Source organism: Labrus mixtus, chromosome 3 (genome assembly GCF_963584025.1).
Source record: "Labrus mixtus chromosome 3, fLabMix1.1, whole genome shotgun sequence".
NCBI classification, from domain to species: domain Eukaryota; kingdom Metazoa; phylum Chordata; class Actinopteri; order Labriformes; family Labridae; genus Labrus; species Labrus mixtus.
Genome location: NC_083614.1, coordinates 2067827 through 2080905, shown reverse-complemented (window position 1 = coordinate 2080905; position 13079 = coordinate 2067827). Strand labels below are relative to the sequence as shown.

The window sequence follows — 13079 nt, the reverse complement described above, 5'->3', positions numbered from 1 at the left end:
CCCACCTCTACTATATAATATGTAATATGTAATATGTAATATATAATATGTAATGTGTAATATATAATATGTAATATATAATATGCTTGTGGTAGAAGGGAAAACTTTGACTAAATGTAATCTGTGATATTTTCTTTCATTTTTGTAAATCTTTATTTACTATTTCAGTTCTTGCGGCATATCAAAACCTCAGCATATATGCTCGTCTTTATCACTGAAGATAAATGTCTGATATTATAACAGATGTCGCTTTATCATTGTTTCTATACAACAATCAATTTTGATCCTGTCTTTTGGATCATTTTCGTCATAACTCTGGGTCGGGTTTTATTTCAAAAGTTTCTGCTGGAGCTCTTATTGAACATAGAATTGATTTCTGGTGGCTTCACTCTTGAACTATTTTGGGTGAAAATAGGTTGTAAATTTGTCAAAGTACATATTCACACTGACACTGCTTTGATCTAGCAGTGGTGCAAATCTGAATGTTTTTTTCTGTTTCGATGATCTCTTACTCTTTCTCTCTTTTTTTCATGTGAAGTCACCGTGTGTTACGTCACACAGTGTTTATCTGTGCCAGTCGTTCTCTAAGTGTGCAGGCCTCGGCTTGCCGCAGCAGTGTTCCTCCACATCACAGTCAGGATGACAAGGGCAGTGGTGGAACGCTGGTCTTTATTGATGTAGAGAACATCAACACGGTGAGAGAAACACACTTTTAGTACCCAGCTTTCTTCTTTTGTCAAGTTGAACAAGCTATTTTCATTCTGCCTCCTTTTGGATCCAGAGTGAAGCTGGCGTGCGAGAGTTCCACATTGTCCAAGTCTCGAGCAGCAGTCAACACTGGCGCCTCCACAAGTGTATCAATCCTGCCAAGGATAAAGGTTTGTAGAATATGTAGTTCACTGGCTTTAAAGTCACTTCTTCTAGTCAGCCTGTTATATCAGATATTCTTCTCCATAATCTCAAACATGCTCACACTACAACATATGTAAATGTTGGCACATCACACAGGATCACTTCAGGATTTCATGCACCGACTCACGTTACCTCACAGAAACAATAGAGCAGGTGCGTTCAGTTTGCCATTATAAAGCTTTGTGCAGAAGAAAACCCTTAAAAAAAAAAAAAAAAAAATCAAGAAATGTTGGGGGAGACGCAGACAACATGGGTTGTATATTGTTCAGTGAGAGCTGGAGGTGTGTGAAGTGTCCGCTCATACACTCCCGACTGTTAGTAAACTGTAAAACTCCACAGGTTCTTCCCCAAGTCCCTTACTTTATTGTAAAAGGTTAAAGTAATGTCAAATTATTTTTAATGGTAATATGGTATGTCATAGTAAAGTGAATTCATATCATTGTAGACATAACATGAAAGACAAGCTATAGCTAACAACCCAACAGGATGGAAGAAACTCTTACAACTAAAAATGAACAAAAGAACCCTGAGGATAACAAAAATATTCATGCATTCCACCACATCTCTGGTCATCATTGAACGCAACTGAATGTCACAATTGAACTTCAATAACCAGTGGTGGTATATCATAATGCATGCTCGAGCTATATACCATTCAAGGCCTTTGCACACTGAGTCCCTTTTTTTCGGATGCGGTTTTAGGATCCATTATCCAAAAAAAACATCACGGATAGACACCTTGCCCAATGAGTCTGACGCGTTTATTTTTCTATGAATTGCAAAAAATTGCAATATGAGACTGAAACATTTGAGTGCTACTGGGTTCTGTTCAACACAACATATGCACACAGCTACATAAAGAAATGTTTACAGAACCTGCCTGGTGTCTCCACATCTTATTCACTTGTCTTTTATCTAAAATGTCCAAACAGAAAAGTCTCGTCGTGTGTGTGTGTGTGTGTGTGTGTGTGTGTGTGTGTGTGTGTGTGTGTGTGTGTGTGTGTGTGTGTGTGTGTGTGTGTGTGTGTGTGTGTGTGTGTGTGTGTGTGTGTGTGTGTGTGTGTGTGTGTGTGTGTGTGTGTGTGTGTGTGTGTGTGTGTGTGTGTGTGTGTGTGTGTGTGTGTGTGTGTGTGTGTGTGTGTGTGTGTGTGTGTGTGTGTGTGTGCGTGTGCGTGTGTGTGTGTGTGCGCGTGCGCACAGAGAGAAGAAGGAGAGCAATCACTTATCAGTTCTCAACTGTGCTAATTAACTCTGGCACTGCTCCCCCAAGCCACCATCACAAAGATGAGCCTTACAACAACCCCACTCCCACAGAGACCAAACGTCTCGTACTCATCATGCAGAGTGATCGAGCAGTGAAGTTGTCTTTGTGCTTCTTTCACTACTTGGAAAAAAACAACGCGTACAGTCCAAATGAAAACAAGACAAGAGCGAGGAGAATTTCTGCTGTCAATAAGGATGTGCAGAAAGAATAATCCCAGGTGTGTTTCAGGATGTCAATGATCCACTTTGATACTCTGTTCACACATTCAAAAAAAAGAAGCAATCGATCCTGAACAACGTCTGACAGGTAGGGACGCTCCAGACAAACGCAAAAAATCTAAACCTGTTCTGAAAATAATAATGACGGACAAAAGTCTCTGGGGCAGTGTGCAAACATGATTGACACAAAATAAGATCCTATTTATTTTTTAACGTGCGTCAATTTTGAACCAAAAGAAATGGACTCAGTGCGCAATGGCCTTTAATGCTACATTGAACAAAAATTATCTCATTTTATTTATCATGACCTAAAACTTGTTGCTGGTGTATTTTCACTGACTATTTGCCGTCTTCTGTCCTTTCCCCCTCCAGACTGTAAACTCACTAGCAGAGAGAGAGCCAAGCTGTGTTTCAGGGCCACAAGATGCAAGCCCCTCCAAGGTACCAGTTTGATGCGCGTTCATTAGAGTCCCTGTTTTTATTAAAAAAATCATTTGGCTATGTTTTGTATATTGTTTCAGCTACCTCAGATGCTGTACAGAAGTACACCTTTGCAGACCTGAATCTGGGAAATGAACAGGTGAGATAAATCCTCAGTTTAATTCAGTTCATGTGTATGTTTTCATTTTTATACCTCGTAAGGACAAGTTTGGTTATTTTTTGATATGTTAACGTTTCGCATCATACTTTGAAAGGAAGAATGTGTAACATTTTTATCCAGTAGATGTCGCCCTTGAGCACCAGCATAAAACCAAAACAAACTGCTGTTTGGCCACACCTCCTCCATACTGAAGCCTCCTCTCTCCTCCAGAGACACACCTTCAACCCCCTACACTCACGTTCACGTGAAGGAGTTATCAAATAGAATGCACCATAATTAAGCGCTAAGCACAAGCTGTGGACAAAATTGTCCTTGTCTCGAGCTGCATTGTTGTGTTAGCATGCTAATGTTAGCGCTCTTTAGTTAGCTCGTAGCGTCACATTGCATGTAAATTTACACTGAATGACCGTGATTCTAAAATGCTTAGGTGACGTTCCAAATAATCAGTAAGTAAAGTATGTTCTTCTTCTTCTCTCTAGTCCTTGACTAAAACAGCTTTTATACACAAGGGGAGGAGCCGGCCGTCCCGTCCATGTAAACACGGCTCTGACAACAACACAGCCAGCGGGCCTCAAGCTTCTCACTCATTGTAGACAGTCATGACTCAGAGACACATTTACACAGGATAGACTGGATCTCTGATATATTTATGTGGAACCTTTAAGCTCAGCAAGAGGGCATAGGCATCATCTCTTTTTGTCCTTGTTAATACCTCTGTTGAATAATAAACCAGATGGCAGTTGTGTATAATGGGTTTTTAGATCTTTCTCTATGAAAACAGATCCCTGCTGCAGCTGAAAAAATCTTGATGAGTTGGATTAGAGTGAAACATTAAAAAAGAGTGTTTCTGTCTTTCACCCTTCTCCTTACCTCTTCATGCTGTGTAGATCATCAGTTCCTCTACACCCTGTGGAGATTTCTTTTTCCGCGGATGTTGGACCTCAGAATCTCAGCGAGTGAATGTGGCACCCTCCGGGAGATCATCTAGCAACAAGAGTCAGAGCTCTGTTTCCACTGAGGACACTGACATTAACAACATCGTAAAGAAGTGTAATGAGCTGGACCTCAACATCATCGTCATTTGGAAGGTACATGTAACAGAGAAAGAGAATTAACAACTTCATGACCAAGTGTCAGGATAAGGGAAGCTAGGTAAGTCAGCAAGAATGTGAAGCCCCTTTCACATTTGTACTGCACTCCTGAACATTCCCCATAACTGGGGCAGGGTGGGAAGCTTGTGTGAATGCAAACAGAAGAATCTGCTCCACCTGTCTTGAAAATGACTTATTTCTGCATGTGCCCTAGGAAAGGTTCACGTGCACAGGAGAACAGTTGTGTGAATGAAACAGGTTATTTCATGGAACATTTGCCAAACGTAGACTGGGTGATGACGTTATGCACAGCAGAATTTTTCTACATTTCATAACTTTACTGCTTTTCACAATCAATCAATCAATCAATTTTTATTAGGTTGTTGTTCTGGCAGGCCGTCAACCAACGATCTTGAGGAGCCTAAGAGAGCTCAAGAGCTCCCAGGAAAGTAGGTGGTTAGTGACTGAGATTTATAGATAGATACATGCAGTAATATGATGTACTGTATATGCACAGAGAGAGAGAGAGAGAGAGAGAGAGAGGAGCTCAAGGTGCCATTTCCCCTGTAGTCTAAGCCTATAGCAGCATAACTCGGAGCTGGTCTACACCAGCACCAGCCCTATAACTATAATTCAATTCAATTAAATTTTGATATGTATAGCGTCAACTCATAACAAGTGTTATCTCGAGACACTTTACAAAAAGCAGGTAAAATACCTTACTCTTTGTCTTTATATAAGATTTATCAAAAAGAAAAGTTTTAAGTCTATTCTTAAAAATACAGACTGTGTCTGCCTCCCGGACCCCGGCTGGAAGATGATTCCAGAGGAGAGGAGCCCGATAACTGAAGGCTTTACCCCCCATAGTACACTTAGAGACTGTAGGTACCACTAGTAGGCCTGCACTCTGGGACCGTAATGTTCTCGAGGGGCAGTACGGCACTAGTAGCTCCTTCAGGTAAGATGGTGCCTGGCCATTTAGAGCTTTGTAAGTGAGAAGAAGGATCTTGAATTCTATTCTAGACTGTATAGGGAGCCAGTGCAGAGAAGCCAAGACAGGAGTAATGTGGTCCCTCTTCCTGGTTCTGGTCAGTACACGAGCTGCAGCATTCTGGACTAGTTGAAGAGTCTTTAGAGACTTGCCAGAGCACCCTGACAAAAGAGAATTACAATAATCCAACCTTGAGGTAACGAATGCATGAACTAGTTTTTCTGCATCATTTTGCGACAGGATATTCCTGATCTTGGATATATTATGAAGGTGAAAATAGGCTGTTCTTGAAATTTGCCTGATGTGAGAGCTAAAAGACATATCTTGATCAAATAGAACTCCTAGATTCCTAACAGTGGTGCTAGATGCCAGGCTGATGTCATTAAGGACAGTCACATCACTAGAAAAAGTCTCTCTGAGGTTTTTAGGGCCTAGCACAATAACTTCAGTCTTATCTGAGTTAAGTAGAAAAACATTTCTGGTCATCCAGGTCCCAACGTCCTTAAGGCACGTTTCTAGCTGACATAACTGACTGGTGCCATCGGGCTTCATTGATACATAAAGCTGAGTATCATCTGCATAACAATGAAACTATGGAGTGTTTCCTCATAATATTTCCCAGAGGAAGCATATATAATGAGAATTGGTCCAAGCACTGAACCTTGTGGCACTCCATGGCTAACTTTGCGTGCGTAGAGGACTCATCATTAACATGTACAAACTGAGATCGGTCTGATAAGTAGGATTCAAACCAACTTAAAGCAGTCCCTGTAATTCCAAGTAAATGTTCTAGTCTGTGTAATAGTATTTGATGGTCAATGGTGTCAAAAGCAGCACTAAGATCTAACAAGACGAGCACAGACAGAAGTCCCCTGTCTAAAGCTAGAAGTAGAACGTTTGTAACTCTAACTAGTGCAGTCTCAGTGCTATGGTGGACTCTAAAACCTGACTGGAACTCCTCAAATGAACTGTTGTCATGGAGAAAGTCACACAGCTGTTTAGCTACCACTTTCTCCAGGATCTTTGAGATAAAGGGAAGGTTGGATATAGGCCTGTAGTTAGCTAGAGTTCCTGAATCTAGAGTAGACTTTTTAAGTAGAGGTTTGATTACCGCTACTTTAAATGTCTGTGGTACATAGCCTGCCAGTAAAGACGAATTGATCATATCTAATATAGAGTTGCTAACTAAGGGAAAGACTTCCTTAAACAGCTTGGTTGGGATTGGGTCCAAAAGACAGGTTGACGGTTTCGACGCAGGAATAATTGAATTTAGCTCTGAAAGGTCGATTGGAGAAAAACAGTCTAGACTCATATCTGGTCCTGGAACTGTCTCTGCCGTATCAGACGTATCTGCACCAGGTAAGGACAGGAGGTTACCAATTTTGTCTCTGATGTCTAGAATTTTGTTGTTGAAAAAGCTCAGGAAGTCATTACTGCTGAGGGCTAAAGGAATACAAGGCTCAATGGAGCCATGACTCTCTGTCAGCCTGGCTACAGTGCTGAAAAGGTATCTAGGATTGCTTTTGTTTTCCTCGATTAGAGAGGAGTAGTAGGCAGCTCGGGCGTGACGTTGAGCCTTCATATATCTTCTATGACTATCCTGCCAGAATAAACAAGATTCTACCATTTTGGTTGAGCGCCATATTCTTTCAAAATTTTGCGATGTTTGTTTTAGAGTACGGGTTTCTGAGTTGAACCATGGAGCTAGTCTCTGCCATTTGATAACCTTCTGTTTTAGGGGAGCAATCGAATCCAGAGTAACTCTCAGCGAATCCACTGCACTATCAACAAACTGATCCAGCTGAGAGGGACTAAAGCTATCATAAGAGTTTCCAACTGGGTTGAAACACGGTACTGAATCAAAAACAGCTGAAATAGCTTCATTAAATCTAGCTACAGCACTATCAGATACATTTCTAGAGAGCACATTTTTATTAAGCAGAGATAATTCTGGCAGGACAAAGTCGAATGTAATAAGGAAATGGTCTGATAGAAGAGGATTTTCTAGGAAAACTGTAAGGTTATGGATTTCAATTCCATAAGCTAAAACAAGATCCAGGGTGTGGTTAAAACGATGAGTAGGTTCGTTTACACCCTGGGTGAAACCAATAGAGTCTAATAGTGACATGAAAGCTGTGCTAAGGCTATCATTATCAACATCCACATGGATATTGAAGTCACCTACAACAATTATTCTATCACTGCTAAGGACTACATTTGATAAAAATTCTGCAAATTCAGATAAAAACTCAGAATATGGGCCAGGAGGGCGGTAAACTACAACAACTAAAACTGGCTGAAAGGTTCTTGAGACTGGATGTGAAAGACTAAGAACAAGGCTTTCAAAAGAAGAAAAAAATCAGCTTTGGTCGAGGGTTAACTAGAAGACTATAAATACAAATTCCTAAAAATGTCAGAGCCTGAACGTTCTCAAGTTAACGAGAAACTGTCAAGCTCTGTGTGAACAGGGCTTCACTATGTAAGATTTCACCATTACATTACAAATATGAACTTTTGGATTTGTGTGCTTGTACAGGCTTACGTAGTAGAGGACAACAAACAGCTGATTCTAGAGGGCCAGCTCCATGTGGCCTTGCAGGCCATTGGCAAAGAGGCCTGTTCTTTACTTCCCAAAGAGGTATGGAATGCACACACAGCAGAGAATGGTGACATACCATGGTTTTCACAAGGCATTTTGATATCAAAAACATTTATAGAGGTCAGAATTCATACTCAAGCCTAAATTCCACCAGATGCATGTTCGGTCTGTCTCCGCTCTGTTATAGCACAATGTGTGTGCTTCCATTGGCTCCGTCTCAGCTCCATCAGTCCGGACCCTACGTGGCAGATACACAAGGCTTCTATTTTTGCCGGAGCAAGGCGCATCAATTTAGAGAAGATCGAGCAGGACAGGAAGTCAGACTGAGAAACAAGATTAAAACATCCAGTTTAATCTTCAGAATAAAACAGTTCAGAACTATGACCGTATGTGTGTTAGTTTTTGTGTTTGAAATGGTTTAATACAGTTTTATACCACATACATCGTATTATTTCACAATGTTGCGAGTGAATCTCTAAAATGACCGCAGGAATTCATTTGTCTCGGCACTCCAGCTGTTTGGCTGCCTATGGAGCTGTAACAGACCGGAACAGACATGCAATGAACACATATCTGGTGGAAGAAAGAAGATTTCTATCATTAAAAGATGCATGTTATGTTTTTGTGATGATTTGTTTTTGTTGCAGGAAGCTCAGGAGATGGTGCTACTCAAGTTTAAGTCGGAGCTGCCCCCCCCAGTCGTCCTCCCCTCTGCAGAGCTGTCCCAGCTCATCAAAAGCAACCTGCACTACCCTGAGACCTACACGCATCCATTTGTCCAGGATAGGTGGGACACAGACTGCACCACACACACACACACACACACACACACACACACACACACACACACACACACACACACACACACACACACACACACACACACACACACACACACACACACACACACACACACACACACACACACACACACACACACACACACACACACACACACACACACATGCATTTTTCAAATCTTTTCAGAATAGTGAAATGCCTCGTTCACCAGGGAACAGTGGTTAACAAAGTACTCAACTTATACCATAGAGGTTGGGGTTCATATAGTGAAACAGCAGTCTTCCTTACAAATCCAAAGCTCCATTATAGCTTTCTTCAAAATTCTATTTTAGATACTCATGAATCATTTGATGATGAATTGGCTCTAAGTTGTAGATTTAGGATATGAAGCCTCACAGATAATATAGAGCTAAAGCTTAGAAGTATATCACATGAGGAATTAAATAATTCATGTTTTCAAGTGGAGAACTGAAGCCCAACTTTGAATGGCTCAGACTCAACCCAACTCAGATTCTTCTTTGTTAACTCAGACTCGAGGTTGGTACTTAGCTTGGGGATTTGACAAATCCAGAGGAACAATGAGGAGCAATTTTACAGTTACAACATCAGTGTAAGTAATATCAATAGAAAGGAAGTAGTTCTTAATTAGATGTGTTTTACCCAAGCGGCAACCTCCGGTCTTATGTATAAACCTTTATGTATTGAAAAGGCTTTGCGCCCCTTTGCAATAAGAACACCAGAGTTGATTTAAATAAAGGTAATGTAGCAACACTAAGAGAAACATGTTGCTGATGATGTTTTGCCCTCTGTCTGTAGCCTCTGTGTGGTGCCAGTTACATTGACTCTGTCAAACTGTTCCTTGGCTCAAGTGGATGTCATCATTGAGTTGCGGCACAAAAGCACCTGGTTAGTGTTTACATTTATGCAAAAACAAAGAGTCTTACTTTTACATCAACATATTTACTCATTTATCTCCTTCAATTATGTCCTTTCAGCCAAGAGTCTCTAGAGGTCCATAGCTCTTTCACCTGGGTGGGTCAGACTGAATACAAGCTGCAGCTAAAGCCTCAAGAGGTACTTTGCCTGACTCTACGGGCCTGTTTCCTCCAGGCAGGAGTCTACAACCTAAACACTCCAAGAGTCCTTGCCAAGCCAGCCCAGCTGGGAGCCATGTGTGAGACTAGTCAGCAGACCGCTAGTCCTGCTCTCATTATTATCAATAATGCCTGAGTAGAGCAACATGGCCTGCGAGGAAGAAGGCCTGGACATTGTGGACGCAGAACCTGCTGACTAGAGAATATTGGCCACTTCTCTACACACATGAACATCTTTGTTTTTCTTAACTATACTGGACAACAGGAAAAGAAACAGTTGTTTTGTACCAATGAGTATAATAGAAACAGATTTATTTAAAACAAACTGCTACAGTTTATAGAGTTAATGTTGTTCAATCATTTGTCAGACAGTTAATGGACAGAAACTATTACATTGATTTGATTTTCATCTGCATGAATTCTTTTTTTTAAGGAGCCCACTCTTCAATATTTACCTTTCCACAGTCCAGTACCTCTATTTTCCACCCACATTGTTTAACCCAACATGACCTGCATCTCAAACACTGAGACAAGGTATGTCATCTATTAGACAAGTGCTAGTGTTTGACCCAAATGTGGACCCTGTCACTCACTTTGCATTAAGGGTTTATATTAAACTTCTGCACTAGGTGTTCCAAACATGTGCCCACATTGATCTACAAAATGATATCATATGTGCATTTGTTCTAGCTCAACTGGACTGGCATGTATTTCAAGGCACTTGGACTCATTTTGTGAGCTATAACTGACAACAACTTCCGTTTGCAAATATATTGCACTGTAGAGGGAATCAGAGTGCAGGATTGACAGAACCGTTGGTTTGAAATGTCATTTACATCCGATACATCTTTAGTAGTGTATTCCTCACAACCCAATTCTCTTTTCATTAAGTTAGCATTGTTTGGGCATCAGTTCTCTTGGTCTATACTAAAAGGCTAATGACTACTGGATCTATTACAGTAGCCTGTTCTCTGTGTGTGACTTCATCTTTGAACACTCTAGCTCATTTTTCTCATGCGCATGTGTTTGATCAGACCAGCATACACCCTGAGTTTTTGTGTTTAATCTCATCGTATTATGATCAAGCTCTTGTATGCATTGATTTGAAAGCTTTTCTGAAGATTATGCATTATATTTATGTAACAAATTGAATGTAAATAGGAAATAAAACTGTAACTAATGACACTGTTAGTTGCCGTCTGTTCTAGGTTTAATTGATAACTGTCATGAACACTATGCATAAGTTTGTATAACTGCTCCGAAAGTTTCTTCTGGTACAGGTAAGCCATGCTCCAACTGATGTTTGACCAATATTAATTATTTTCTTTTTGTCAGCAAACAAGGTGTAAAACTAAAATGAAGTAAATAAAGACACAAGCATTTGAGCACAAATAACTATACCAAAGCTAAACCAAATCTCCTTTACAAATGAACATACCAGAAATGTTTAGTCTTTTCAGTATTTGAAATGTTCTTCACAGACAAGTCTCCTTCACCTGTGTCCTACTATTGGCAATAGCTCCTTGCAGCACACTTAATTGCCTCAATTAATCATGTGAACGCCGCATGCTGACCACTCAGCGCAATACACAATTCGACCAGTAGGTGTCAGTAAAAGAATTTGAACACATGGTGATAAACATTTTCTCTATTAAAACAAAAACCAGTTCAAAGAAACACATTTTTTGCAACAGCTACAATATGTAAAAAAAAAACTGTTGACAAAATATTAGATACTAGCCAGAGATTTACTGTCAGCATTGATAACTCAAACATTTGCTGTAGCTTCAACATGACGTTGTCTCATTTCTTCAGGGAATTTTTAGGATTTTTGGCAGCAACCTACATCACAGAATTAAATAGGTTACTCATGCATACTGTAAGCTGTTGTACTGGCTGATTGCAGTATTTTTAGAGTCGACAAAATGAATGCAGTGTAACTATTTATTCAGAATCAGTCATCGTTTTCTATTGCCAAGTACATTTACACATACAAGGAATTTGACTTGGTGTTTTGGTGCAAAAGCAGTAAACAAAGGAAATGAAGCAAAATAGCAAGAATTTAAATAAAATCAAATATAAGAAGTAATTACAAATTTATATAAAATAGAATATAAGAAATATAAAAACACTGTACAAAAGGTGCAGTATTAAAAGTCCAGTGAGCGTTGTGTTCACATACTTCTCACTTGGGGGCTGGATGAGAGTCTGTAATATGTTGGGGGGGTGGTCCTGATGGACCCGCACATGGACTGTTTGAGAGTCTCAAACAGTCCATGTGCGGGGTGAGAGGGGTCAGCCTCAGGGTCCTGGAGGTGTACAGGTCATGGAGAGATGGCAGGTTGCAGCCAATCAACCTCTCTGTAGAGCGGATGATACACTGCAGCCTTTCAGCCTGCAGTTTTTCATTCTGTTCTGTCGTCACACTATACAGAATGGATGGATAAGCAATTCCAGCTGCTTACACTGTTTGCACACACACTGATACAACATGGCAAACCTAGCCAACAGTTCTTAACCTGTGTCACACTCTAAAGAGTTCGTACTGAAACAATAACCCAATAACAATACTATTGTTACATCCCCTTTCTTTTTCCTTTCAAGTGTGATCTTATTCAACAAAAGAACTTTCAAAACATCACATACTACAAACATATATAAACAATCCTATCAAATAAAAGTTTGTTCTTGTTCAGTCCACTTACTGCATTTATCCAGATGAAGCCACATGGAGCTACATAAGAAACAAGTTGCTGCTGTTTTTCCAATTAAAAGCTCTTCTTTGAGTAGTATAGAACTTTTGCACTTAAATAATACTGTGTAGCAAAACTTATTATAAAATACTTACCAACTTACATAAAATAAACTTCTTTCTCTTTCCAATGCTTTGCCACATATGCAAACCATAACCCTCTTTTTTCCACAATGCTTTTTCAACATATGCAAAATCTAACAATTTTCAACATTTTTTCCTTTAACACTTTTTTCTCCTTTATTTTTTTTCTCTGTGTCCCTGTTTCACGTTCATTAACACAGTTCAATCTGTATAGTCCTTCAAGTCATTTGGCCTAATAACCACTGGACCAGACTTGGTTGTAAAAGCCTGTCGTGTGGTTGAGACAGCCTCTGGTGTTGTGTGAGATTCAACAGTCCCAGTTTGTTCAGGCTCACTAGACACCATGCCTTGGTCACGTCTGAGGTGATGGCAGTCCCTCCTAAGAACACTGCATAAGACCTGTGGTCAACAGGATTCATTATTGTAGCCTTCCTCCAGATCGTGTGGGGTTCAAACGGCTGTATCCTGACACGGTCTCCATGTTTCAGTCTGTCCACGTCCTTCGCTGTCCTGTTGAAGTATTTGGCCTGTCTCTGTTGGTTGTTGACATGGGCTTATGTTTGTTTCACTTCTGGTCGCAGAAGACTATTTCTTGTTGGTAGTAGAGTTCTGGTTCTCCTACTCAGCAGCCTCTGAGCTGGGCTCGAATTCAGTCCTTGAGATGGTGTGTTG

At 40.3% G+C, this 13079-nt stretch overlaps 1 protein-coding gene across 1 annotated transcript in view; it reads left to right on the top strand.

The window, feature by feature from the left end:
- trappc8 (trafficking protein particle complex subunit 8) overlaps positions 1 to 10756 on the top strand; it is a 49382-nt gene extending 38626 nt beyond the window's left edge. Inside the window, exons 21-29 of the mRNA XM_061028342.1 lie at positions 539 to 695; positions 782 to 878; positions 2767 to 2835; positions 2916 to 2974; positions 3883 to 4083; positions 7614 to 7715; positions 8324 to 8463; positions 9294 to 9383; positions 9473 to 10756. Of these exons, the coding sequence (XP_060884325.1) occupies positions 539 to 695; positions 782 to 878; positions 2767 to 2835; positions 2916 to 2974; positions 3883 to 4083; positions 7614 to 7715; positions 8324 to 8463; positions 9294 to 9383; positions 9473 to 9707 (1150 nt within the window). The 3' untranslated portion in view covers positions 9708 to 10756. The remainder of the gene's footprint in view (positions 1 to 538; positions 696 to 781; positions 879 to 2766; positions 2836 to 2915; positions 2975 to 3882; positions 4084 to 7613; positions 7716 to 8323; positions 8464 to 9293; positions 9384 to 9472) is intronic.
- The last annotated feature ends 2323 nt before the right edge of the window (positions 10757 to 13079 follow it).